Genomic DNA, 26,806 nt, shown 5'->3' on the forward strand with positions numbered 1-26,806 from the left:
GTCTCCAGCTGGGCGCAGCCTCCGTCCCCAGCTGCCTCCGTCCGTGCCCTCCCAGCGGCCCCGTCCCGCCGCCGCCTTGCCAAAACGGGCCAGTCGGGAGACAAACGACAGCGGAGGGGCTCCTTTGGCATCTGCTTCCTTTTTTTTTTTTCCCTTTTTTTTTTTTTTTGGATGTCAAACCCAGGAGCAGATGTTCCAGGCTGATGGGAGCTGGCCGGGAGAGCCCTTCTGGCTGGAGGGCAGACAAGAGCGAGACAGAACAAAGCCGGTAACTACGGCCTCTCTCTATTAAGGAAGAACCTTTAATCCTTTTATTCACACTCCTGCTACCTATGGCTCTTTCTGGCTGCCTCTCAAAGAACCTTTTTTTTTTTTTTTTTTTAAATCATAATCAGCTCATATTGTAGGCAGTGGCACTTGGTCGGCCTCAAGCCGGCCCAGAACACTTTCACTGGAGTTTTAAAAGAAAAGGGCAAAGCCACAAGCATCATTAGTGCCATAATTTTGCTTCTTACAGCCAAATGAGAAAACAAAAAGCTGAGCATAAGATAGAAATGAGACCAGGAATAAGACAGGACTAAAGGAAGGCTCTTGCTGCATCCCCCTTCACCAAAAAAAAAAAAAAAAAAACAAACATAAATTTTGGAGGAGGCTGCAGCATTAAAACACAGTTCAGTTTCTCCTCTTGCACCTCTCAACACTGAAATTACCATTTTTCTTTGCGTATTACCCTGGTTTTGGCTGAAGGAGGACAGCCTGTATGAGTCCCTGTTTGGATCAAATCAGTTCAAGAACGAGAAGCGATTTTCCATACCCTAAACTAACACAAGGTCTGGAGTAACTCTCGCTGCAGTAACACTGGGGCCAAGGGAAGCCAAAGGTTTCAGTGGGAACTGGACGGGACTGGAGCGACACACACCATTGCCCACAGACAGGTAAGAAACAGCTGAGAGATGAGAAGACTATTAGAAATGAGCAACAAATCACAGAATACTGAGCCACCACCGTGTCTTCAGCAAACCACGTGCACCAAAAATACTGCTAAAATAAATGCGACGTTTAACACTTATTCAGACGATGAGTTTTTGCACTAATTCCACTAGATATCAGGGAGTTCGTAAAAAGCAGTAAATAATTTCAAAACAAGAAGGCAAACCAAGTATTATATATGTACATGTTTTAATTAATTTTAAAAATCATCTACATTTAAGGAGAGATTTCAAGGGTTCCCTTGTATTTTTTTCTGTTACATTAGATTATACCTGAATAATCTGCATAGTAACTTTTAACATTTCCGTTTTCTTTTTTTTTTGTTTCGTTGCGAAAGTATCGGTTGCAGGTAGCAATGTAACATCTCAACGACAATCACAATACGTGCAGGATGTCCAGCCAGAAGCATTTCTCAGTTGACTTGCAGTAGCATGGCACTTTATAATTTCTGTATCTTTATTTTTTTTTGTTATTTTTTTTTTTTTTAAGTTTAGTTCAGATGAGGCTCAAGAAGCAAAAACAAGCTTTTTCACTCAGTCTCAAACGTGGGGTCAGCTCCTCAGCTGGCTGCGATCTGCTCCACTGGAATTACTCCAGTTTATACCAGCTTGAGGCTCTGAGTTGTTTTGTTTTGTTCTTTTCCTTTTCAAAACACACCCGTATTGCCTTCATGCTTTCCTTAACACGACTGCAAACTTCAGGAATGTGGTTTGAGTCCCTTTGCTGGAGGACTGTGATGAAGTCTGTCTAATGGCTCTGCCCCCCCGCCCTGCTCCCTGCGTGGAGATGAACGCAGCGGGCTGAGCGCTGCCGAGAGCAGCACGCTGGGGGGGGGAAGAGGCTCTGGTGAAGGGGGGAAAAAAAGGGAAAAGAAAAAAAAAAAGAAGAAAAAAGAACGAAAGAAAAGGAAAAGGCGACTTTTGCCCCCATTGTTAAACTTTTGACACGTAAAGCGTTTCTGTCTCCAGATGACTGGCCCAGCTGCTGAAGAAGGTATTCATATCACCCACTGCCACAGGCAGACTCCTAAAATGGGATGCTGAGTCTTCCCAGAGCCAGCTGTGCCTCTGCACTGACTGTACTAAAGCCTAACCTTGTGTGTCCCCAGGAAATATCCCCAATGAGGTGTTGTGAATACCATCTCTCGCCCCCCCATAACCATTCCTCACCCTTAAAAAAGTGCTTTTGCTTTTTCTACCTGATAAATGTTTGGGCTGCTCGATGCTGTCCCCTATCCCATGTGTTTGTACTGAGATCTGTCCCGAGGAATCTGCACTTGGTTGGCCGTCAGCTTGTGGTGGATATGGTAAACGCAGAGGGTTATCACGATAACCAACCCCAGTATCAGGCCCAAAATCAGAGGCAGGGTTTCTTCTAACTGCTCCCTCTGGTCCACCGGGCACTTGTGTTCTGCAGGGAAAGCAAAAAAAAAAAAAAAAAAAAAAAAAAGGGCAAGAGAGAAATGAAGGAGACACTGCAAATCCAAACGCCTGCTGCAGCAGTGAACCGAGCTCCCCAGAGCCCGAAAGGTCCCCGCACACCCGAAATCCCCGCGGGAGCGAGGAGGGACACCAGCCACCCTCTATAGATATTGTATCACGAGACCCTCGACATCACAAAGTCTTTAATCCTGCATCAGACTTACCCTGCTTGTCCTTGAAAGGGTTTTGCCCACCCCCCGCCTCTCTCTCTGCAAGTTGACAGAGATCCAACCGCACCTCTGCCCCGCTCTGCGAGCTCCCCGTGGGGATTTCACCAGCTCTGGCAAAGCACGTGTGTTTGTGGTCAAACGGCCTCCCAGCACCCCACATTTTCTGTCAAATATGGCAAAGGATGAGAAGCAGCAACACGAGCCTCCCAGTGGTTTTCTCTCTGGCCTATGAGTCCTCGTCACAGCCTAATAAACCACTGAAAATACTAATCGCAGCTAAAATGGGAAAACACTTTTCTGTTTAGCTTTCAAAGGCCACCAAGGTTAAGAAACACGTTACACTGGTAATCCCAGCTCAGCTCCCTTACGCTTCTAGAGTCTGCTGCAGGCCTGAATGACAGGATCATGATTTACTTCCTTCCCCACGGGACTGTTGCTTGTCCGTGCTGATGGACAGGCAGAGCCGATGCTGCTGAGATGGGGCTGCCAGACCAAAAAGAAGAAAAATGCCAACTCTGGATTAAAAAAAAAATAAATAAAAAATAAAAAGGTTATGGGGTACAGGAGGAACAGTGCTCTGGCCCCTGGATCATCATCTTCACGGTACTAGAATTGTGCTGAAAACATGGAAAACAGCAATTACTTTTAGGAAAAAAAAAAAAAAAAAAAAAAAAAAAAAAAAAGGCTGTGTGTTAGACAAGCAGATACAAAGGGCACCACTAATTCCTCCCATCGCTAAAGACCGTCCAGATGGGTTCCCCAGGCAGCTGATTGCAAGATGCAGAGATCTGTGGTAACGACGAACAGCAAATGCTCTGCAAACCTAACGGCACGTGGCAAAGAGCAGGAAAAACCCAGAGACCCCCATGCCCAGGCAGGAGGTGACAGCAGGGACAAATCCCCAGCGGTGCCCGCACCCCTGGGAGCACCGTCACCTCCGGGCACGGAGCCGTCCTCCCAGCAATGCCATCAGGAAACCTTTCGAGCTGTAAATGAAGTGAAACAAAAAAGCAAAAGTGAAATGTAGTCTAACAGAAAAAAAAAAAAAAAAAAAAAAAAAGAGCCCTTTTTGCTCACTGTTTCACCAGAGGAGTGATTAATCACCAGGACTGTGTTACAGGCGATTCAGCAACTGCTGCAATGCAGGGGTTTTGTTTGTTTGTATTAAGGAGAAAGGGGGGGGGGGGGGGTTGGAAAAAACCAACCCTGATTATTATTTAGCTCCCCAAATTGGGTTTCCTGGAGCCTGACGAAATTGTTCCCAGCTGAGGACGCCAAGGCCCGGCCAGACTCGCGGCGCCCGGGCAGGGGCAGAGCGGCAGGCTGGCGTCCCCGCGCCCGGCGGCGGGGAACAGCCCCACGGGGGGCAGCGCCGGGGGCCGGGGGTGCTCCCACACCCCCCCCACACCCCCCCCAGCCGGTTGGAAGCAGCACCCCTCCTGCGGGAAGGGCCCGGGCTGGGGCAGCTCCCCAGCGCTCCCCGATGCGCCCAGCGGCAGCGCTTTAGCCCGGCCGCTCCCCCCTCCTCCTGCGGGCACTCACTAGGTTTTGCTCTGGAAGGGGTTTAGCTTTGGCCCTACAGAAATCTGAAACGAGCCGGCTGTGAACCCAGCCGAGGACATTCAGCTGTGCCCAAGCACGGGGGGTTTGCCCACGCACCTTTTCCTTCGACATGAAGGGTGCTGCGCTTGCAGGGTAACGGGGCGAAGGAGGGGGTCTGCAGCCAAAGGCGAAGCTCAAAGCACCAGTGCCGCCAGGCAGAGGACTAACCCAACGACAACACACCTGCTTGCAGAATCTGAACGCCCAGCTTTTGCCAAGGCAAACGGGCTGCAGAGCACAAAACGTGCCAGAGGACACGGCCAAAACTCCGGTGCCCACGGAAAGCCACGGCTGTGTTTCGGTGTCTGAGGCACAACTCAAAAAGGTGTCAATTCTTGCAAGCAGCCAAGGAAGATACTTCTTTATCCTGACGCTTTCTAAAGAGAATTAAAAGAAAAAAAAAAAAAAAAAAACAACAAACCCACAAACAACCCACACGAGGGGGAAAATAAATAAATAAGTAATTTAAAAAGCAAAGCTCACATTTTCCAGCAGCACACCCACAAACCACGCTGCTCTCCCCGGCTGCACCTCTCCAGGCAAAAAAAGCGATGGCAGCCTTGCAGAGCAGCCACCTCCCGCCTGACCAACACCTTCTCCTCGCCAGACACATCATCCACCTTCTCCTTTTGGAGCAGATCGTCAAAGCCTGGGCCCTTTGGAGAGCGTAGGGGGAATGGGAATGGGGCTGGGGGGGGCACAGGCAAGGGGTAAGCACAGACACATCTGCGGCGGAGCTGAGGCTCTCCAGATGCCGACTGCTAGGGGGATGAATTTTGTTTTTTAACATTAATATATTAAATTAATGTTAATCAATAGCAATTAAATTATTAATAAGTAACATAATGTTGTTTCAATATTATGTTAAAACACGCCATTTTACAACGAAGAAGAATATCTGCACCTTTACAACAACGTCCTTTAACATTTCTACAGCCTTATTTCGCCCCAAGCGTTCAAAGCAGCGCGTAAGGCACTGAGGTCCGGGACACTGCGGGGAGGGAGGGGGACAGGGATCGTTCCTGGTCTGTCAGCAAAGGAAAAAGCAAAGGGGGAGCGGGAGGGGAGCCGGGTTTGGATAGGGTTTGCATAACGGCCGCCGCCGCGGCAGGCACAAATTCAGACACTTAACCCCATCAGGCAGAGCGCGGGCAGGGGGGCTGGCTGATGCAGGACAAATGAAATGCCATCGCACCGGGGTCGGCTCTGTACCCCGAATCGCTGCCTTCTGCTGGAAAAGGGCCCTTTCCATCCCGTTGTTGCCCGGAGTATTTTCGCTCCAGGTCGCAGGGATCTCGCCCCAAGCGCTGGGTCCCACCCTCCGGCCAGGAAAGCAAACAAGTCCCTGGTGAATTTTAACTGCGGGAGAAGTTTGGGCGATGCTGGAAGTTTTGCTGCATCCCGAACCCGGCGGGGTCAGCCCTCGTCCCTGCCCCGCCGAACAAAGACCACGGGCAGATACCAAGGCAGCATTTAGGCACCTTTCCCATTGTTCTTTTGTTCCGCGCTTCCTCCGACACCCGGGCGCACGTACCGCCACGGTTTCTATGGTGAGTGCTCGTCCAATTTCAGTACCAGGCTATGAAACCACCCAACAGGCCCATTTCCTTGTTTCAGCATCCTTCTGCAGAACAAACAGCAGCACGGAAAAAAAAAAAAAAAAAAGAAAAAAGAAAAAAACAAAAAACCAACAAACAAAAAACCCAAGCAGCCGTCTCCCGCAGTCACGACCACAAGCCCCAGGACCGGTGCAGGGGCTGCTCAAAAGGATGGAAAACCAGCCCAGTTGTGTCTGGCATGATAGGATATATTTTTGAGATTTTTGGGATGGGCGCTTATAAGCGATGAGCTTAAAAAAATAATTATAAAAAAGAAAAAAAAAAAAACCTACTGGGTGCTTTTTAAAATGTGGCCACATGCCCTGCAAAGAGGAGCTACTGGGTGCCGGGGTCCCTTGAGAAAACGTGGCCCTCGTTTGGGGTTGCTCAGAGGGAGAAGAGACCTCCCAGGATCCTGGTCCCTAGTTCTCAGCCTTTATAGCCCTTTGTATTAGTATTTTGCATTACTCTGATTAAAATCAAAAGAAATCACAGTTTGTGTGGGGTTCTTTTGTCAATTTAAACATTCTCCTCACACCCTTTCGATACAGCTCTCTCTCTACTGATTTCTTAAGCTGAAAAATGCACAGACTTTTTCCCTATTAAAAAAAAAATAAAACTTCCCAAGCTCTGAGTGAAAAAAATGTTCTTCTACTTCTGTTTTGAAAAAGTTAAATATATTTATATATATGTGTGTATATATATATATATATGTATATGCTTGTGGGGGTTGGAAGCAGCATCTTAAAAGAAAAAAGATATTCTAGCATATGAGTTTAAGCATTCCAAAAAAATAAAAGCATTCCAATCACTCCCTACAAGCTTCTTCATCTATCCCAGACAGGACAGCGTCAGGACTAAAGACAAAACCTTTCCCCCCCATTTCTTTGTGGTAAAAGGGCCCTGACCCTCCTGCGTCTCGGCGCTTCTCCTGCTCTAGCAGGTCTCTTTCTCTATTCTAGAATATTTTAAAATGTTCTGTAGCTTGTTCATAATTAATAGGAACTTCACCTAATGGGAAATTAATGAAGCAAAAAGGAGAAGGCTAATTACGGTAATTTAAGATTGGCAGTGATTCTCAGACCCCACAAAGGATCGTGTTTTGCCACGCACGTGCCGAGGACACGCTGGCCCACGCAAAGCTTCACTGATAAATGACCTCTCGGGCGCTGCTGACCAGCCTCTCCAGGTGCTCTTTGCTATTTAACTTCCAGTGGAAGTCCACACAGATACGTGTCATTCAATAACGAGAGCAACAATAAAAAAACCCACACAGCTTGACAAAGAAAGCAAGCGTGCCTCCCTCAGAAGGACAAATTCCCCACGTTTATAAAGGTTGCTAAACCAACGGGGATCTTCTCACGTCCTGGAGAAAAAGAAAAACAAACTACAATAAAGGAAAAAAAAAAAAAAAAAAAGAAAGAAACAGATTTACTGCCTGGTATGACAGAAGATATCATGAAAAGGGCAGGTAGTTCCCTTTGGCGATGAACCCCGATTTCGTTTAAGTGTGAACTTTCAGATTTGACAAGTTTGGCATCGCAGAGACACAGCAGCTAAAACTGAATCCAGAGTCGCATATTTTAAATCCGCTTTTCTCAGCCTCCGAGGTCTGCCCAGCCAAACCAAGAGTGCAGCAAGCCTGGGTCCGCAGGAGGAGGGAGAAGCTGAAGATGTGCCAACATAAAATGATAGGAAACTATTAAATTCTACCTTTTTCTCCCCGTAAGCTATGCAAAATGTGATACTATTTCGATAGGAAAAAAAAAAAAAAAAACAAACAAAAAATAAAGATTTGTGCCCACGGATAAAACCTACCCCATACTACACTGGCCTTGCCATGAGTAATTCAGCCACGCAGAGCTCTGCCAGAGCCAGTGCACATAATAGCATGTATTTACTACATCAGTTAGAGGACTGTGAGTCATGAGCGTAAGTGCTTGGATCTGAAGTCAGTACCGGTTTTTTATTGTGTTCTAAAATATTTCCCACGCGGAAAATAATAAAGCCCCCCGTTTTTTAACGCTAGGCTTGAAAATAACACCACCATTTTCTAGCTGATTATTAAAAGATTTGGCTCTTACAAATTTTATTTGCATGTTGTTACAATAACGGAGTTAACTAACCCGCTAAGATGGCACTGTAAAAAGGCGACTAGTCCCGAAGCCCTAATTGGGGTGAACATGTTTACACTCCCTCATTCAAACCTGCTGGCAAAGGCAGGGGGCCGTGGGGGGAGGAGCAGCACCACGGGTTCCTGGGCATGAAGGAAGGCCAAATCTGCAGGAATCCTGCCCCATGGCAGTACCGCTGCTGACTTCAGCACAACCCCTTGATACGAACAGCACGCACTAGCTCAGGTTTCTTCGGCGTTAATTGTGGGTAAAAGAAAACGGAAGAGGAAAGAACGGCGTCCGGCGTGTTTGGCGCCTGAAGTCCCCGTTACGCTCCCGTCACCCTTGGCTACGAGCCTTAACCACAACGAAGCCACCGAGGCGCATCAGCAAGGAGCTCCGAGCTGCCCCGAAAAGCCCCTGGAGCCGCACCGAAGCACCTGCCGTGCTGCGGAGGAGACCCCTAAAGCCTTGCAGGGCTCCCCAGGGACCAGGCAGCTCCGGGGCTCGCTGGCAGCCCGAGCCAGAGGAGTCCTTCCAGAAACCAGCGTGCACGCAGCGGTGTTTTGGCCAAAGAGCAGCCGGGCTGGATTTGTGAAGGCTTTTGGGGGGGACCGCGGAGGCGAGGGGAGGGGTTGGAGGGACCGCAGGGAGCGCCTACGGCCCGCTGGAGGGAGGGGAAGGTGCTCTGCTAAAGGGGGGGACCCAAATTGCTTCGGTACACGGCGACGGCCCCGAAGGGGGTGGCGGCGGCGGCACGGTGGGAGGCTGGGGGGGGGAGGTGGGGGGGGGATGCAGGACGTGCCCCCCGCCCCGCGCCTTACCTTCACTGAAGACAAAATCCGCGGTGATGTCGAAGGGCTGGACACGCACTTCCGACAGCAAGAGCTGGACGGGCTTCTGGCGGTCGCTGGAGACGAGGGCGATGGCCTGCTGCGCCTGGCACTCGTAGGACTTCCCGGCCGGGGTGAGCAGGGCGGAGAGCCGGTGCGAGCTGGCCGTGTGCCTCCCAGCTGGCCCAGGGGCAGAAGCGGCAAGAGGTCAGGTCCCGTGGCGGGGGGGCGCCGACGTGGCTTAACGAGCAAAAGCTAACGAGCGGAACGCAAGGGGGGGACGCGGAGGCTTAGAGCTGCCTCTTCCCCTGGGGTGGGACCGCGATTTCGGCACGGCACCCCCAGGCAGACCAGGGCAGCTCCCGCCTGCTCGCGAGCAGAAACGGAGGGCGACGGGGGGGAGAGCTGCCGCCAGCTGCGCTCGTGTCGCGGGACTGGAAGTCCACGAAGCCGGAGGAATGGATTCTGGTGATGCACGTGCAGGTTTCGGCCTCGGACCGTGCTCGTGCTCCCTACACTCGGGGAAGAGCCATTCCCACGGCTGCGCTCGGGCTCCGAATTCAGCTGGGGAGGAGCAGTGCAACCCGGGGACCTCGCTGCGAAGCCAAACAGGCCATAAAGCCCTTTCTGAAAAAACAACAGGACCCCTGCACCCACGGGTCGATTACCAGCAAAATATTTTCCCATCACCTCCATCTCGTTTTACAGATGAAGGGCGAATGTGTCTCGGCAAGGTGGAATGAGGGATGCTTTCCGCCTCCTGCAGCCCTTTGTTCCCCTCCAGCACCAGAAAGACAATCACTCTTTCGCATTTGCGGAGGGTGATGAGGCACGGCCACCACCACCGTGTTTTGGGGACACAAAGAGTAGAAAGACCAGTGGGAAACCCAGCTCCATGGCCAGCGTGCCACAAACTCTTAACATACCGTTCACCAGACTTTGAAAATCTTGAGCACGAACAACTTGCAAATGACAGTATTTCAACTTGCAATACAAGGCAACGCGTTTCTGAGCAGCAATGAAATAAAATCAAAATGCAAGCTTAAAAAGAAGGAAACCCCGGGGAGAAGGAGAGGCGGCTGTTGGGTGGAGGTGCGTAGGGGTGTGGATACTGGTGTCATCGTTATCTGGGGAAACCGCTGCTTTCCCACCTATTCAACCATCACGAGAACCAAGGAGATAATTAACCTTAAAAAACATCTTCAGCAGGGAAGGAGGCGAATTTTTCCAGCCCGGGCGGCCCCCTTCCTGCTGCCCACCCTCCCGGGCGGGCCTGGGGCAGCGCCAGTCAGAGGTTGGGCTCTCCCTCCCGCGGCAACAGCGGTGATTAAAAACAAAAAATAAAAAAAAGGGGAGGAAAAAAAAAAAAAATAATAATACTAATACGCGCTGGAAAACCGGCAGCCGGTCCCGGCTTTGTCGGGCGGGTTTGGGCTTTCTTTTTTCCCTGTTAAAGTGCGTTCAGGCGAGTAGCCCGCGGGGTGTCTGTCCGTGTGTGTGTCCCCCTCCCCGGCTCCGCGTTCGCCGCCCCCCCGGGACCGTGTGTGAGTGTGTGTGTGTGTCCCGAGGCGCTTACGGTTCACGGCGTCCTTGAAGTAGGTGCGCTCGGCGGTGTCGTAGGTGAACTGGATCCGGCTGAGCCTCCAGAAAGCCTCCTGCCCCCGGGACGTGTTGTGCCCCTCCTGCCGACACAGCGCCGGTCGGGACCCCGGCGATACCGCCCTGCCCGCCCCCCCCCCGGCACCCCCCCCCCCCGGCACCCCCCCCCCCCGGCACCCCCCCCCCGGCACCCCCCGCCCCGTACCTTCAGGAAGAAGAGTTTGAGGGTGTACGCTTGCTTCAGCCAGGAGATCTCCAGCTCCGACTCGTTGGCGCTGCACTTGCCCTTCATCTCGGCGCCCCGCGACAGCGGGATATCGGCTTGTTCCGTGATCCGCTGGAAAACGGGGAGCGGGGTTCAGGGGAGGGGGGGGGGGCCCCGGACGCCCACAGGCCCCCGGCTGAATATCTTCGGAGGGGATAAAGGACTTTCCAAAACTACCGGCGGATTTACACACGCACACGCACACACACACACATCTCCCCCTCTCCCCCCCCCCCCCCCCCGCCAAGTCCTGCCGCGACAACGTGCAGCGGCTGCAGCTCTGCGAACCCGAACACCACCCCCCCCCCCCCGAAATTGGACCCCACTCACACCCACGCCCTGGACCCCACTCACATCCACGTGGTTGCTGGCCTGCGTGTCGTAGGGGACGATGAACTTGGCGGCGAATTCCGCCATGAGACATGTCGTCCGGTTTTCCCGCACCACGAAAATGTCCTTTTCGGGGTTGGGGGAGAGCCCGGAGAGATTTTCAACTTCTTGCTCGGCAGCCAGGCGAGCCGCGGCGTCTGCGGGCAGAGAGGCGCTGAGCGGCGGCAGCGCCCGCCCCACCCCCCTTCCCCGAGCCCCTGTCGCGACAGGGCGTCTCTGTCGCGATAGAGCGGGCAGTGGCGGTGGGGCAGCCGGTGGCGGTGAAGCAGGACCGGTGCTCTAGCAGCGCCGGGTCTGTCTGAGCGCCAGCGGCTGCCTCATCGCGACAGGGCTCCTTGTCGCGACTCGCCGTGCCGCCGCGGTACTCACGCAAGAGGAAGAGCAGCCCCGGGAGGCGCCCCCCGACCATCCTCCCTGCTCAGCCCCGGCGCGTCCGCGGCGGCTGCTGCTGCTCCGAAAGGGTCCGGGGGAGGAAAGAAAAAACAAAAAAAAAACAAAAAAAAAAAAAAAAGAAAAAGAAAAAAGAAGAAATACTAAAAAAAAAAAAAAAAGGCAAAAAGAAAAGAAAAAAAAAAAAGGCTGAAACACCTCCTTTCTCAGGAGCTGCACAGGCTGCAAAAGCACTCTGCTGCGGAGTGGCGGGGAGGAGGGACGGGGAAGAGTGGGGGGGGGGGGGGAGGAGGAGGAGGAGGAGGAGGAAGAGAAGGAGGACGAGGAGGAGGAGGGGAGATGCCGGCAGAGCTGATGGAGGCGCCCACGCCGAGGGACGGGGCGGGGAGGAGGGATTCCCCCCTCCGGCGTTGGGGGGGGGGGGGGGGGGCCGCCGGCCCCCGCCGAGGGCTGGGGGGGATCCCCGCCGAGGGCCCGTCTCCCCCCCCTCCCTATACCGGCCCGGGGCGCACAGGCTCCCCCTTCCCCCGGGGTCCCGCCACCCCCTCCCCAAATTCCCTGTCGGTGCCCCCCCCGGGGACAACCGCTGTGGCCGGGCAGCGGCGGAGGCAAAGGGGCCGCTAAACCGGGGGGGCGGCGGGGGGGATCTACCTAGTCCAGCGCCGGCTGCTCACGGAGCGTCAGTAATTTCGGTGGAGCCGAACAGCTGCTTCGTCTTTTAATTTAGAAGGAAAACGCGCAGTTTTGGTTTTTGTTGTTTTTTTGTTTGTTTGTTTGTTTTATTTTGGTTTGGTTTGGTTTGGTTTGGTTTGGTTTGGTTTGGTTTGGTTTGGTTTGGTTTTTTTTTTGGCGTGGCAAGGTCAGAAGCAAACTCGGCACCCTTTTGCCAAGTGGCCGCCGGCCCACCGGAGCTCTTGGGATGTCGCGACAGACCATAAAACGTCCCGTAACATCCAACCCACCGGGGAGGTGCGTTAGGACACCGCGGGCTGTGCCGATGCAGAGCGGGGTTTGGGGAGGGAAGGGATCGGGCACCCCGGGGGGCGAGCCGTACCGGGGGGCTGCGAAGGGTTTGTCCCGGCAGGATAAAAGCTGGGGACACCCCCATCCCTGCCGGCTTCGGGGGTGCGCAACCCCCTTTATTCCCTGTAAAACCGGCGCCTGCTCTTCCTCCCTCCCAACCCGGGCTGGAGGGGCGGGGGGGGGGGATGTGAAACGAGCCCCCCCAGCTTGTGAGCAGAGGGGGGAGTCCGGGAGGAGTAGGGGTACCCCCCGCCCTGAGCCCCACTGCCCCCCAAAGCCACCAGGGAGCCGCCTTTCCCTTCCACTGGGCCGGGCGACCTTAAAATTTTTTTTTTTTTTTTTTTTTTTTTCCCCCACCTCTCATCAGCAGCTTTTACAGTCCTTTAATGCGCAGCCACCCTCGCCCCGGTACGAAGAGCACACCCGAATATTTACAACTTACAGAGACACCAGTCCCAGTTGCAGCGGGGAACAGGAGCCCCACACCAAGGACGTGTCTTTTTTTAGAGAGCAGCCAAAGGGCCAGCAGCTATTCGGCGGCTTCCCTAGCAGTTCGCATTTCTAGTTCAGGAAAAAGAATCTGCAGGAAAGGGGCCAGTGTTTGGCGAAGCAAGGTGGCGCAGGGGGAGTTTGTGAGTTTGCACACCTGCAGAGACGGGTTTTCCTGCTGGGAAACAGCCCTCTAAAAATAACGGAAGATACAGAAGGAACATACTGATTTTTGTAACTGTTCTGTTGAAATTCCTTTTCTGCTTGCTGTACATATTAAATGTTATATTCTGGCCATTTCCTCTCTCTCCCATTTCATGATCAAGAGTCATTCCTGCCCCCCCAAAACAGAGCCAGACCTGTGTCGGTTGTGATACAGGATTAACCTGCAGATAATAGTTTCAGGGGACTATATAAAGGAGAAAAAAAAGCCCCAACAAAACAGTCTTCTGTGTGTGGCTCTGACTGCAACAGATTTTACTCGTGTGGTGATTTTAATGCTGGGCTTCCTCAGATCTTTCACTGATGACCTCAGTGTTTAGCCTCTATTTCCTCCTCTAGCTGCCTATTTAATTTCCAGTTTTTGGAGGTTTCTCGGTAGCTTCTCAGCCTCCAAATAAACGTATGATCCTGAGCAGCTGCCCCCCGCACCCAGCTGTGTTAGAGCCAGGGGTGAGCCTGACCCACGGCCTCCCCCCCCACCCCGAGCCCCACGGCCCGGCCGCTCCCCCGGCACCCGCCATCTGCCCAGCACAACGAAAAAAGGCCCCGGCTTCAGCCACAATTCCCGCTTCCAGCCTGCAGAGCCACGGTTATCCTGCTCTCCACAGCAAGAAAAAAAACATCCAACCAAAAATTAAAAAAAAAAAAAAAAAAAAAAAAAAAAGGGAAAGGCCTAAGATTTCCTAACACCAAGAAAGCCCCCGAAACCTTGGCAGAGCAGGAAGGAGGGAGCCGGGGCAGCATGAAGTGACCCGGCACGCTGGGCCCGGGGCCGATTTGTGGGCGCAGGTGGCCTCACCTGGAGCCGGGCCTGCAACCCGCCCTCGCCCCCGGGCTGTGGGGGCTCCGAAGGCCGAACCCCCCCCGCTCCCCCCGTCACCCCAGCAGTAACCCTTGCCAGCCCCCCCGCCTGGCCCCGGGAGCAGGGGATCCCCGACCGAGCTGGCTGGGGGATGCGCCTGCCACCGGTGGGATGTGTCACGGGTGGTGGGCCGCGGCCCGTGAGGAGATCGGCCCCCCCCGGGGGTAATTTGGGTCTCTGGCTCGATTACCCTCGAGTGGGGGTGGGGGTTTAAACAACCCCCCCTTGGAAACAGTCGAGTTAATGACCAACCCCCAATTTACCGTACGTGAAGGAATAGCGGGCTGCCTGCGAGGGCAGGGTGTCATGACCCTCCCCGTCTGAAGGGATTCGGAGAGGGAGGATCGGCCCCTTCCCTCGACGAAATTTCCCTCAGGTGGAATCCACCACTGCGGCAGGGAGGGACATTTTAAACCGCTTTAGCTCGGTATCAGTGTTCCAACTGATTAGCCTATTCCGTCTCAATGGAAATTTTCACCTCATTACATTAGCGGCCAAACTTCAAATAATTTTTGAATCACATACTACTTAAGCAGTATTTCAAAACACTTCACTGACAGGATTCATCACTTAATTTCAAATTACTGTCTGCGTTTTATGCTAAATTGCCAAGGGACGAAACGCGTAACAGCTCTGGGCGCGGAGGCCGCCCAGCTCCGCGGTTTCGCAGCAGCGCGTTTTCTCCCCGACTTGATAAATGCCTCGCCCCTGGCTGAGCAGCGAGCACAGACCCAGGAGGCCGTGGACAGTCTCTGCCAGCCTTCCAAACCCAGCGCATCCCTGACCCACAGGGAAATACTCGCCTGGGAATTAAGACGCGCAGTTTTGATTTTCCTCAGAGAGGGACGTGACCCCCACGCCAGCCCTCTGATCCCAGCGATTCCTGTGGCAGGTTCAGCAGCGCCCTCCAGCCGGGCTGTAAGCGAGCCTCAGGAAACAAACCAGCGACGTTCAGTGCTTCTCCGTCCAGTTCCCCCCCAGTCCAGTCTGTCATTTGCTTCTCCTTACTGGCTAGAAACCACTGCGGTGGTAGGCAACAGTATAAATTCCAGCTCGCAGCACTGTCTCCACCAGCTGTGTTTTAGAAGACGTTTTAATTTAAAAAATAAAATAAAATATAAAATAAAATAAAGGAAATAAAAGAAAAATAAAATAAAAATTAAAATAACATAAAATAAAATAAATAAACATTAAAATAAAATTAAATTAAAATAAAATAAAAATAAAATAAAATTTAAAATAAAATAAAAATAAATAAATAAATAAATAAAATAAAAAAATAAACCACTGCCTTGTTTGAGACGCCTGAAGATCCTGTCCAGCCTGCTCTGAAAGCACTGCTGCTCCCAGCTCCCGCCAGCACTCGAGCCAAACCCAGAGAGCAGGGAAAGCTGCTCCCAGTACCCGACTTGTCTTTAAAACGTTACGGATCGTAAGGAGCAGGAGTTGCCTCAGAGTGGGAATCACAAGTTTAAACCCTGCCTTAGACACCTGAAGATTTCACTGACCTCTGTCGCGGTTTCATTCCCTACCGGGACAGTTCTGTGGTGCCGCGAGGACCGATGCTGCGCAACGCTTCTATCACTTAAAAGAAATAAGACTCCTTTGAATGAATAAGCTGTGATAGAAATATATTTACACTATGAACATTTTTACAGGAAATACAACTTGCTAGAAATCCGTAAATAGTAATACCACCACCCTACAATTCACTACAGTCAAAACTAAAGGTTTTTAATTTTTAAGGTTTTTATTAGAGAAGTTGAAAGTTTCATCTCAGGACTGACAATAACATAATTATCTCTTTTCATTTACTTTGTTTATAGGAATATGTAGAATTTGTTTGTACAAGCATATACAACAAAGTAATTGGTGCTTAGTACATTGAAATCAGGAATCTGATTCGTTCTAAACTACCAGTTTTCCATGCAGTCATCTTTGAATTGGCAGCATGGACAAATTCCAAGCGGAATGCTTACATGCATTGTTTTGCAATATAACTACAGCAAGCTCTGGAAACATGCAAATTAACACATTAGCAAATTGTTTTTATATCTAATGGACATAAAAAGGTTATTCCTGATATGAAATTCTGAAAATCTGCATAAATACTTCTGTGTAAAATTAAATTAGTTATGTACTTTTCTTTTACTACAAGTATCAAGAATGCCCACGTAATTAATATACACACATATATATAGAGACCTTGTTATGCTAAAAGTCTTTGTAATTCATCAAACAATATTCTGTGCCGTACATTTATTCAGTATTTACCAGCTAGTAGAATGACTGTGGTCATAGAGTAGGCATTACAGTCTTGGTAGCATTTGTATCACATGCAAACATACTCTTAGCATTTCTGTTGACTAATTTTATCACGTGGCAACACGGGTGTGATTTTCTACAATGCTGTGATTCTGAAGTGTATAAATACTTTTTACATTTTCACAGTTACAAACTTTTTTGCCAAAAGCCATTTAAACAAGCTTTAAGTTACAATGAACTGTAGTATCTGGGATTTGCAGCGCCAGGATCAAAATGCAATTTCTATACAAGCAATGTAGGATGTAAACTTTTCTTAAAGTGCCTAATACGTAATTCCTCAGAGCACTGATCAGTTTTGGCACAAACACACTGTACTTCCCTCACGCTAACCATTGCAGTAACTTTTACAGGATACCGGCTCCTTTCAGACGTGGTAGAGCTGATATGGCACTTGTGAAGGACGTCGCTGGGCTGCAGGAATATCCTGTCAAGTTACTGTTACAGCTGATGAATTTGGCCGATGACTTTGCACATACCGTACTTTGGCATAGACGCTGTTAACTTCCCACTGCCTACTGTCTGCTGCCTGAAAAATACTTCGAAATAGAACTTAAAAACTGCCCCAACTCAGCTCCCTACTACACTGATCATCACGGTGACTGAGCAGAAGATCCGGCTCCGTGGGCTCGAGGACATCAGGCGCCGAGCGCCTGACGAGTTGTCGCTCGTCGGGATGTGGCAGCACGGGGTTTCTACACGACATACCGCACATGAGAACACAAATGGTAACTAACACGGCTCGACTACGGTTTCGTTGCCATTTGAGATGATGTTAAAAATATCTGTTGTGTTGCAGGGCGCTCTGATGGTGTAATTCGGATGCAGGCAAGGCGCCTGTCGACATACAGAAAGGAACACAGGACTGGGTTTAAAAAACTGTCTTCATCTTCCGATTAGTGTCTTTCCGAACAAAGGAAATTCTTATGGAAAATCCAACAAAGGAAATTCAGTGCCCAGTGTTAAAAAAGAAATAATGCAAGCCTTAAGACTTGGTGGTCCGTAGCTACACTTTATATATTAAAACCGAAAAAAAAAAAAAAAAAAAAAAAATCCCCCTGCCAATAAAATAAAAAAAGCCCACTTTTCAATCTCAGCAACGTTATTTTGAATTTTGCTCTCATTTTAAGGATTCTGTGTTCTCCAACTTCAATTTGCTTGTTGAGGCTTTAGACCACTGTTGCCGGCCTGCGATCCATCTCTGCTTCCAGCTTCACCATCTGCTGCATCTCCTTTGCCTGCAATCCAAAATAACCACATGAAGCAGTGCATTAGACCTTTTGTTCAACATGAAGCACACGTTTTAGATGATTGTGTCGGAGTGAAATACAGGCGAAACACACTGAAGATACATGTAGTAACATTATGTTTACACCCTCCCCCCCCCCCCCCCCCCCCCCCCCGCTCCCTCCCAGTGTCATTCTCTTTTCAAAATCAGATGTAATTCTTACGTCTACAAATTCTTGGGAAATATTTTTGATCCGAGCCTCATGGGTTGACTTTCTGAAGAAGCATATGGTAAAATGCAGAAGCTCCAATTTTGGGGAAGAAAACTAAGCAGCTGCCTATTTGACTGCTTCTCCTGATAGGAAATGTCTTTGGAATGGGAATGGAACGTACTTTGGGAATGTATGCTTCATTGCTGTTGTGCGAGTACTGTGATGTCTTACTTCCTGAAAAGTTTAGAGAGTTCATCTATGATTTGGACTTGTTTCTTTCATAAAGACAAAGCATGACAAAAATCCATCAGTATAACATCTTCTGCGCAGTAGGAAAGATTTTTCTCAGTAATAATTTTTAAAAAATAATCTCCATCTGGCCTGGAGATCCTTCTAATTACAGACGTGCTGGTTTTCACCTCAGCATTAGACTACTGCTGTACGCCCCATGGGATTACACACACTGAATCCACCTGAAACTGTATTCAAATTCCTTGTGCAAAATACAGCAGTGAATGTATGCCAGATCTCGCTGTAAACTCTGCGTGCCTCGGGCTTTGCAAGCAGAGTGAAAGCACTGTACAGAAATGGTAACTGGCCTGGGAATCCCCTGCTTAGAGAGCACTTTCTTAATTCCCTTCCTCTTCCTCCCTTTTTTTCTCTCTCTCCCCCGGACACACACGTGCACTTACTCCTCCTGTGGCTCAGTTACACATTTGAAGTTGCGCTTTGGTTTGAGGCTCTGCAGTTTAAAGGAACTGGGAGCCAGCATCTCTTCATTTTCTCTGAGGGCTCTCAATCTGGGAAGTTATTTAAATCTACAACCCAAAGGACTCTGAATAAATTGACCCAGAGGGCAAGCCAACCCTCTATCTTTACAGTCAAGCTCCTGAGGATTAGGCCAGGTCTAGGAAGAGACAAACCAAGCTAAATATTTCATTTGGTGTAATTGCTCTGTATCTGTCATGCAGGGAAGAATGTTAGTGGATTTGATTTACGGGAACTGTGTTCCCCCAAAAGTTGCAGATGTTGCTTAGACAGGGAACTTTGCTATACAAGCTCCTTCCTGAGGAGTCACCTATTCTGGATGTGCAAACACATATTTGCGTATGTGAAACTGGGCTGATGTAGATCTAAAGTAATGAGATGCACAGCTCTTCATTTTGCAAGGTATATGTGGGTTTGTGCAGATGTGATACACATGCCTTCTTGAAAAATCTAGCCCTGTACTTTCATAATCATCATCTCGGGGAGAAAAGTAATTATGATAATAGCAAAGCAACTGTCATAAATATGATTAAAAATTAATCAACGCTCTCCATTTAAATGAGTTAAAAGCTTGAAAGTAATGAAGAAATAATTTTAACATGAAAATATGGAAACATAATAAATAAATCAATATGTACAACCTCTTCTGAAATGTTGGCTGGATTCTGCCTGTGTGTGAAATGAAATTCCAGATAAAACAAAACCCTGTGGTTGCTTCTTTGTGACTCACACATTTCACGTTTTAGGCTCGTGACTTAACTACTGGCACATAATGTCCTATAAATGTTCTGCATGCCAACGGATAGTGTACGGAGTTATTTTAGAGATAACTTGGCTTCAGAGACCACGCCAGCGCAGCACCAGGACGCCCGTGTTTGCTAGTCCGAGGCCGCTGCAGACAGTGCTTTGTGCCGCGCACACCCGCGCACGACACCCGGAGACGAGCTCCTGGGAGGCAGCGTCCGAGCTACAGTGACTTCACGGAGTGAGGGGCAGCTAAGGGACTCTGCTTTCAAGCTGCTTGCTCTCCAGCGAGGGCTAAGACAGGCTAAGAATGGTAAAAGAAGAATAAAAATATTTTTTTCCTAGCCTAACGAATGCTTTTTTTTTTACCCCTCATTTTATGTCTATAAATAAATGCTGTTAAGGTGGGTGCTGTCAGTGATGCAAGACTGTTACCGATTCAAGATAGTAATTCAGATCAGGCAGGACTGTACACCTGGGTGCTCAAGCCTAATGCAACTATTTCCCTTGGTAAGAGGGGAGTTAACAGACATTTCTTGTGAGTAACGATTATTTAGGAAGCCACAGCAGCACAGCCACATGGTAAGTATAATTGCCATACCTTGTAACGTGCTGGAATTTGAAGGGAAGGCTCTCTCTTCTTTAGACACCAAAAAGCTATTTCTAGCCATCTATTCTACATTTTGCTGTTCTTAGTGTGGAATTACTTATTTTATCACCGTACTAATACATGTGGGTACCCTTTGTCTGACTATCAGCATTAGCAGTTAATCGTATGTATGTTAACACCAAAATAGTTTTCTTAGATCCACAGAAACTTCTCACAGACACAGTTTAGAATTCTAAGTGTATCTCTCAGTAATGACAGCTGATGTACAATACCAGCTAATCTCTCAATATTTTCTCTGCGCATCACTGTTCATATGCATCTGAATTTGAGATGCTAAAGCACAAAATACTGCTAATATTGTGTCAGGCTCAAATACCTGTGTGCAAACAAGATTAACATTGTGTTCACTATGTCAATGGTACTTCCCAATGGTTACATTTACAAGGAGGGCTCCAATGATAATGATTTAATTTAGAAGGAAAGCACACTGAAATAATAGTTTGCTTATTATACGTCCATCCTACCTTGTGTTTGAGACACTGCATGACAGGATTTCAAAAGCTGTTTGTACAAAAATAATAATGTCAAAATTGAGTAATACAACAAGAAGCAAATTAAATGAATGAAAACTGAAGTGAGATTGAAAAATTAATGCAAGAAAAACATACATAAACCAAAACAAATTTAAATTCATAACAGTTTGTATTGAAGGCTGTTTCCACCCATAATTCTACTTTTCTACGTTGTATATTTGTATGAAAAATTCCTTCTCTTGTTTGATCAGGAAACAAAAAATCACGTTTTGAAATTCTCATTAAACAAATACCACCTTTATCTTGATCTAACCGGCTTTCTTACATCAATGTGTGTAACGACGAAACCAGACCTGGCTGAGGGGTTTGCTCTGGTGCACTTTTGGGGCTGAAAAAAAGTGGCCAGAACAGCAGGTATGAAAACATATGCCCTGATGGATCGAATTAGAGCGAGCTGAAAAGCTGTTAAGGACCACCCCTGTGGTGGAGGCCACCACGTGCCCCCACAAAAGTGACAACCAGCACATGAATGATCTTACTGCGTTTAATCACTGATGATTTAAGGTGACTCCACCTCTGCGCTGAAATGGAGTATGAGCAAGCTCACACGTAGGCTGTTGCCACCTCTCAGAAGCAGAAGCTGTAACCCCAGGTGATGGAAGTATTTAATTGCTGGAAGAGGTGACTCCTTTAATGACTCACACTTATTTTTCCAGCAACCTCCCTCCCTTGTACATAACGTGGCTATCACGTTGTGGTTAGAAGCGCAACCATAACCATTCCCTCTTGCCCTTACGTTTTTAAAAAATGGACCCCAAGCCCTCTGAAGCCAATGGAGAGGAACCACTGATAGCACCTATCTCTGGATCAAGCCCCTCATCTTTTGTCGACTGGCCGAGTTTACGGGAGCTCTCCGTCACGCGCTCGGCAGTGACGCTACGGACCCGTGGTCGCCCAGTGGCCTCCCCTGCGGTCCTGCCCCCCCCGCCTCCTGAACACGTGCAGATCCTGCTCAGGAGCAGGCTGACTGACACAGCCATCCGTGCTGGACGTTAGAGACGGCATCTGCAGAAACCCTGCGAGGGAACAGACTAGGGATTTGGGTGGTTGTCCAGAAGGGGAGCAGAGCGTTTGAAGACAGAGAGGTGGTGGCTGCGACTCGGTGGCAGCAACTGCCTGAGGTCCTGCATGCTGCCACCCCCCTGGAACTAACCAGGCTGCAGCTCTTGGGGCTCTAGGACTCCCCTGACAGTAGAAATACTTGATTTGCACATACTCTTCTCTTCCCCCCTCTGCAGCGTGGCTTTAATTCATACTATAACGTCTGCCAGAGAGTTCAAGTTCTGAACATTTAATAAACAAAGAAGTACATAACCCTTGAAAGTAATGGGTATTAAGTGCACCTCTTCTCCCTCACCTCACTGAACTGCTGGGTGTATTGCCCTTGCAGTTTATATTTGTGTAAGTGCAGTACTGCAAGTCCATGCAATTATTATAGCTCTGCTGGCTCAATCTTTCAGCAAGGGAACCGCTCAGAACATAGCGTTGCTTCTACCAGAAACAAGATTAGAATTTTCCTTTCCTTGCCAAGTAGAATTTTCAATTAAAAAAAAAAAAAAAAAAAAAAAAAGAAGCACTTATAAACTAGCAGAAAATAATAAGGTATTTTAATTAGAAAAGAGTGTACTAGTAGAGATAAAACTCCCCATGCTACTATACATCTCTAGAATTCAGCCCAAACTAACCCTCACTTAGGAGTTCAGAGCTGCTCTGTGCACGTGTTTCACTTCATTTTCCAATCAGCACTAGAAATACAAGTTCCAAAATGAAGGAAACAGATTTGCTTGAGGTACTTTTTGGGAGTAATTAAAATGGATATGCTGGGCCTTTTATGACTGTCATATCTAGCTAACGAGTATCGGTGCGGCTGAACAGCTGAAAGGACAGACTCTGGCTAAACAGCTTAGCTTTCACGTGCTTACTGAAACATATCTGGTTTTGCATCATTATTTGAGTCACCTCACCTCTTCATTTTAACTCCTCAAGTAGGAGAGTGGCCACGAACATGGTTGTTTTCCCAAGTTCAGTAATGACTTACAGACAGAAGCATTCTACTCAGACTGATTCTGGTTACTGTTTTCACTAGCTTGTTTTTAAGCCTTTAAAATAAGATACCTGCTCATTCTGCTTCTCCAAGACTTCTAAATGCTCAAGTTGAACTTTTTTCAACTGATCCATTTCCTTTGACTGCTTCATGGCCAGCTGCAAGCAAGAGAGAATAGTGAGGGGAAACGTAACACATTATTAACAAGCAAAATCTAAACTTACTTGAGAGATATACATATATACACTGTCTTGTCCCATTTGGATGGCACGAAACACCGTAGGAGGCCTATCGTATCACCCAATCTTAAGAAGAGCTATTAATGTAGTAACATATTTATATTATACATATTACAGATATAATATATATTACATAAAAGTATCAAATACACAACAATGAACAGTAATTTTGTTGATTTAAAATAGCTTCCTCTTACATAGATGCTGGATCTTTTACACTACACATATGTGAAACGAAGCAAGGACAAACATCTGTTTGTTTATGAGAGCTGGACTCTCAACACAGAGAAATGAAAATGGATATCCAGAAATAGCGCCCAGTGACTTTGTCAAGGTTATAGTTACCCTTTTTCTCTCTTCCAGGAACTTTTTTGTGTTGCTGCTGTTCAGTTCTCTGACTCGCCTAAAAAAACGCAAACGTTATCCATGAAGACTCATTGGAAAGAAACAGAAACCCAAAAGCTACAATAGAGAGAATAACAAACTCATAAGGTATATTTTGGTTTCTGATTTTCTGTACCATGTGGCAGTAATGGCAAACCGTGAACTCCTCTGGCTACGCACCTTTACACTTGAAGGTTTCCAAGTACATTGACAATATGATTGAAGACTTGAAAAAAAAAAAAAAAACAGACCAGGACAGTTGTGAATGAAGTTTGCTTTCTAACTTACTCAAGAGTCATGGGCCGAACTTAAAATGTTTAATTAATTTCTGTATCCCTTACTACACTCTGCTCTCAATTTATTTTGGTATATAAAAAGTGCTACATCTCTTAACAGTGGTAATGGAAAAAATCGCCTGATGATCCTAAGTTACAGCTTACCAATGCTGTACGGTTCTTAAAGCTGTTATTTAAGAAAGAAGATAAGTAAGTATACAATTAATATTTACACAAAATACCTAGCTGCAAAGTGTCTCTTCCTAAGACTTCCATCATGAAATATGCCAAAAATAGTTCAAAGGGCTGAATCAGACTAATTGCAAAGCCTGAAAATCAGAACTGCCTTCAGACTGCTTTCAGATCTGGGAATGGATTCACCCCACAGCTGTGGGATACGGGAGGTCTTACGTTAACTAAGCATACAGTTACCAAGGGCTCTGACAACCCATCCCCGGATGAGCTAGCAGTGACACTCAAGGGACTTAGTTCAGCGGGAACCAAGTTCAAGCCTTTTTTTTGACCAAAATAGTCCAGTGCCAAGGAGGGAATGTAAAAGAGGAAATAATGACCCAGATGGCAAGCCCACAATGAAGGGGAAACCCTGAAGGCTTAGGAGACATCCCCGTGTAGGCGCTGCTTTCATCTATTCATTTGGAAACTTTTAGGCTAAACAGAACCACCTTAAAGCAGCTGTAGAGCAGATGGACCCTCCAAGAAAGTCTCAGTAGCTGGTAGTGGCAAGCGCCTCCCGAGCCGGCTAAGGCTGTCCTCCCCAAAGGGGCTGCGAGCCACCGCCTGCTGCAGGCGCGGCGGCCCTGGCCGCGTCCCCAGTGCCGGCACGGAACGGGGGAGAGCGCGGCAGTTGGGCCGGGGGGTGGAGGAGCAACACGTGTGCCGCCGCGGGGTACGTCCCCCGCTCCTTCGCTCCTATCTCCCGGCACCCTTCCCCGCCGATTATCGCCACTTTTAGCGCGCCTTCCTCCTGTTCCGCCGCTCCTCCACGATAGCAGCAGATGGGGGAGAAAGCCTCTCACCGGCACCGCCTCCCGTGTCCGTAGCGATGCTGCCTCTCCAGTTATGCTAGCTCCTGCTAGAACCAAACCTCAGGCTCCCTTTTCAGTATAGCCCTCATTTCGTTTAAAAAGCATCAGCAAAGTACAATCATTTAAAATTCTTACAGACGCCTTTCAATTTAACAGTGTGGTTAGAGCTACACCACTCAGTCACAGCTGATGAGTTTAAAGAACCTGTTTATTTCCCTGATCAGATCATTACTTTTATTAAAAGGATAAATGTGAGAAAGCCAACATTTCTCCTAAAATGGTCATCTAAAAATATATTCACCACAATCATCAGAGATTGTTTCCATATATAAAAGCATGGGTTTTAACAGAATTAATCCATGAGTTCACCTGTCAGCCTCTGACAGCATTCTTCCCTTCTCAAGAAGGGAGATCCAGTACTTACCTCTCTCTTTCAGCTTTATTTTTGATAGACTTGTCTTGGCTTATGGCTTTGCTGTTCTCCATAGATATTTTAGCCTGGTTGGCACGCATCTCCTTGCTTTCCCTAGGCAAAACCAAACAAAGTCATTAATGACTAAGACGCAATTATTGTTCAGGTTGGTTTCACGGTATTACTCTACACTGTGGTTAATTTTGTCCTGGAAGCGTTAAGGAAGAAGAATAAACAAACCACACAAAAATTGCTTTCCTCTGGGTAGACTTAACACAATCTGCGCGAGCATTCAGAAATCTCCATTTGTTCCAGAGAATATAATCTGAAATATCAGTTTAAAGTATTTTTGCGCTCCGAAGGTTATAAAAAGGTATGAAATACTCTCTTTTCTCCCTGGTGTCTGAGTTGTCCAAGCATGAGCTATCATCAGCCATTTAGAAAATGCAATTTGTCTTCTAAAACTGCCTAAAATATTTACAAATCCTGCACTCAGAACATGACTGCGATATGAAAAACAGTAATATTTGCTAGCTGTGGTATTAGCTGCCAGGCTTCCTTTTAAGACTTTTGCTTTGGGCCTGAAAGAGCCCTGTGGTTTCGACCATGGTCCGACTTGTGTTGGGTTCCTCCTGGCCCAGTGAACCTTGTAGCCTTCCCTGTGAGACGAGACAGCGGTAGCAGGAGGGGGGCAATCGCCTTCCCGGGGTGATGTCCTGAGTGGCGTGGTTTGACTCAGGAGGTGGAAAGCCTCTTCGGCGTTTCAGCCAGTGCATTAGGAAAACAGAAAATAAGTCAATATCCTGTTGTTTTAAGAAGAATCGCGATTCTTTGTTGGGAGTAACAGCACAGATGCTGACATTCAGAAATGGCTTATGAGCTGTGAGGGAGCGGAAGGCTTTTCGTCCCGCGTAAGCCAGCCGAGCTCCAAAAAGGCCGTCCCTGAAGGTTTGCTCTTGCTTTCGGCCTGCTTAGCATTCCAGCTCTTGCAGCTCCCGATCTTAAGTGCTTATTTAAACAGGAATTACATATGGAAATTAGGCAGCGAATAACAGATTGTAAAGTCCCCAGTAGTGCATAAGCATCTCAAAGTTACCCATCCAAGGCAAGGCAGGGCCTTAGTCTCTTTGTCTGGAAATGATCTTAAGTAGGGCGCTAAACAATTATTGTACGTATTAACCCAAAATTCTAAGTATTTTGTATGCGCAGAAGAGGAGGGGTGCAACACAGAGCAGAGTGCTTAATTTAATGAAACGTTGTCACTGAATCTTTTTTAGCTTGCTTTCATCCCTAAAAGACATTAATCATTAAGTAGCATGAGGAAACTTTGTTCCGAGACTTACATTTTCCACAGTTTGAAATTGTTATTAAAGAAATGCAGTGCGCTTTTTTCCCTCCAAGAGTTCATAGGGCGAAACATCTCCTGAATACAGATTTAAAAGCAGTGGTATCACAGCAAAAATTAGACTGGGTTCTGAAAAGTGTTGTGTCGAGAGCACATGGCATTCCAACAGTCCTTTCTCCAAATAAAAGCTTTTCTTTTCTATTTTGAATTTGAAGTAATTTTCAAGTACACTATCTTAAGAGCGGTACTGAAATAATTTTTTTCTTACTGTGCTCAAGGATATGAAAAAAGCTAAGTGGAGGTGTTCCAATTGATTTAGCCTATTTGCATCAGATATAATTTTAGAGCGAAAGAAGTTAAGAGGATTAGGGGACTGCCGTGCAACACTGATGATTTCAAAATGAGGCTCTGGCCATGGATACGGCTGAAAGAGCCAACATCTATATCCAACTGTTTCTCTGTCTTGCAGACTATTATATCGCTCTGAGTCGCACTGCTGTTGGGTCTTTGCACTGCTTGCAAAAAAGAAAAGGCATTATTAAGAGAAAAAAAAGATG

General features: G+C 48.0%; 2 protein-coding genes across 8 annotated transcripts in view; both read right to left on the reverse strand.

Moving 5' to 3' along the window:
• Window positions 1-1,160: 1,160 nt before the first annotated feature.
• Window positions 1,161-11,527, reverse strand: LAMP5 (lysosomal associated membrane protein family member 5). The gene is made up of 6 exons (XM_042789844.1): window positions 11,412-11,527; window positions 11,007-11,179; window positions 10,593-10,724; window positions 10,365-10,470; window positions 8,780-8,968; window positions 1,161-2,400 (listed from the first exon to the last, which is right to left on the reverse strand). Exons 1-6 carry the CDS (start codon window positions 11,449-11,451, stop codon window positions 2,222-2,224), a joined length of 819 nt encoding a protein of 272 aa, XP_042645778.1. The 5' UTR covers window positions 11,452-11,527; the 3' UTR covers window positions 1,161-2,221.
• A 4,105-nt stretch (window positions 11,528-15,632) lies between these two features.
• Window positions 15,633-26,806, reverse strand: part of PLCB4 (phospholipase C beta 4) — a 214,192-nt gene continuing 203,018 nt past the window's right edge. For 5 of the 7 annotated variants that reach the window (XM_042789626.1, XM_042789627.1, XM_042789623.1 and 2 more), the window contains 5 exons: window positions 24,917-25,018; window positions 23,133-23,190; window positions 22,620-22,706; window positions 20,436-20,472; window positions 15,633-17,588 (listed from right to left, as the gene is read on the reverse strand). In XM_042789626.1, the coding sequence (XP_042645560.1) occupies window positions 17,500-17,588; window positions 20,436-20,472; window positions 22,620-22,706; window positions 23,133-23,190; window positions 24,917-25,018 (373 nt within the window). In that variant the 3' untranslated portion in view covers window positions 15,633-17,499. The remainder of the gene's footprint in view (window positions 17,589-20,435; window positions 20,473-22,619; window positions 22,707-23,132; window positions 23,191-24,916; window positions 25,019-26,806) is intronic. The other 2 variants (XM_042789629.1, XM_042789628.1) reach the window with 1 other exon arrangement.

This window comes from Tyto alba, unplaced genomic scaffold, assembly GCF_018691265.1.
Source record: "Tyto alba isolate M040663 unplaced genomic scaffold, T.alba_DEE_v4.0 Super-Scaffold_16, whole genome shotgun sequence".
Taxonomy (NCBI): Eukaryota; Metazoa; Chordata; class Aves; order Strigiformes; family Tytonidae; genus Tyto; species Tyto alba.

Bases quoted from the DNA above. Each gene is read 5' to 3' on its own strand.
- LAMP5 (XM_042789844.1), bottom strand. From the start codon at position 11,451: ATGGTCGGGGGGCGCCTCCCGGGGCTGCTCTTCCTCTTGC. The intron at 11,180-11,411 runs GTGAGTACCGCG...CTCTGCCCGCAG, and splicing joins GGGGCTGCTCTTCCTCTTGC to ACGCCGCGGCTCGCCTGGCT. The intron at 10,725-11,006 runs GTGAGTGGGGTC...CCCGTTTTCCAG, and splicing joins AGGCCAGCAACCACGTGGAT to CGGATCACGGAACAAGCCGA.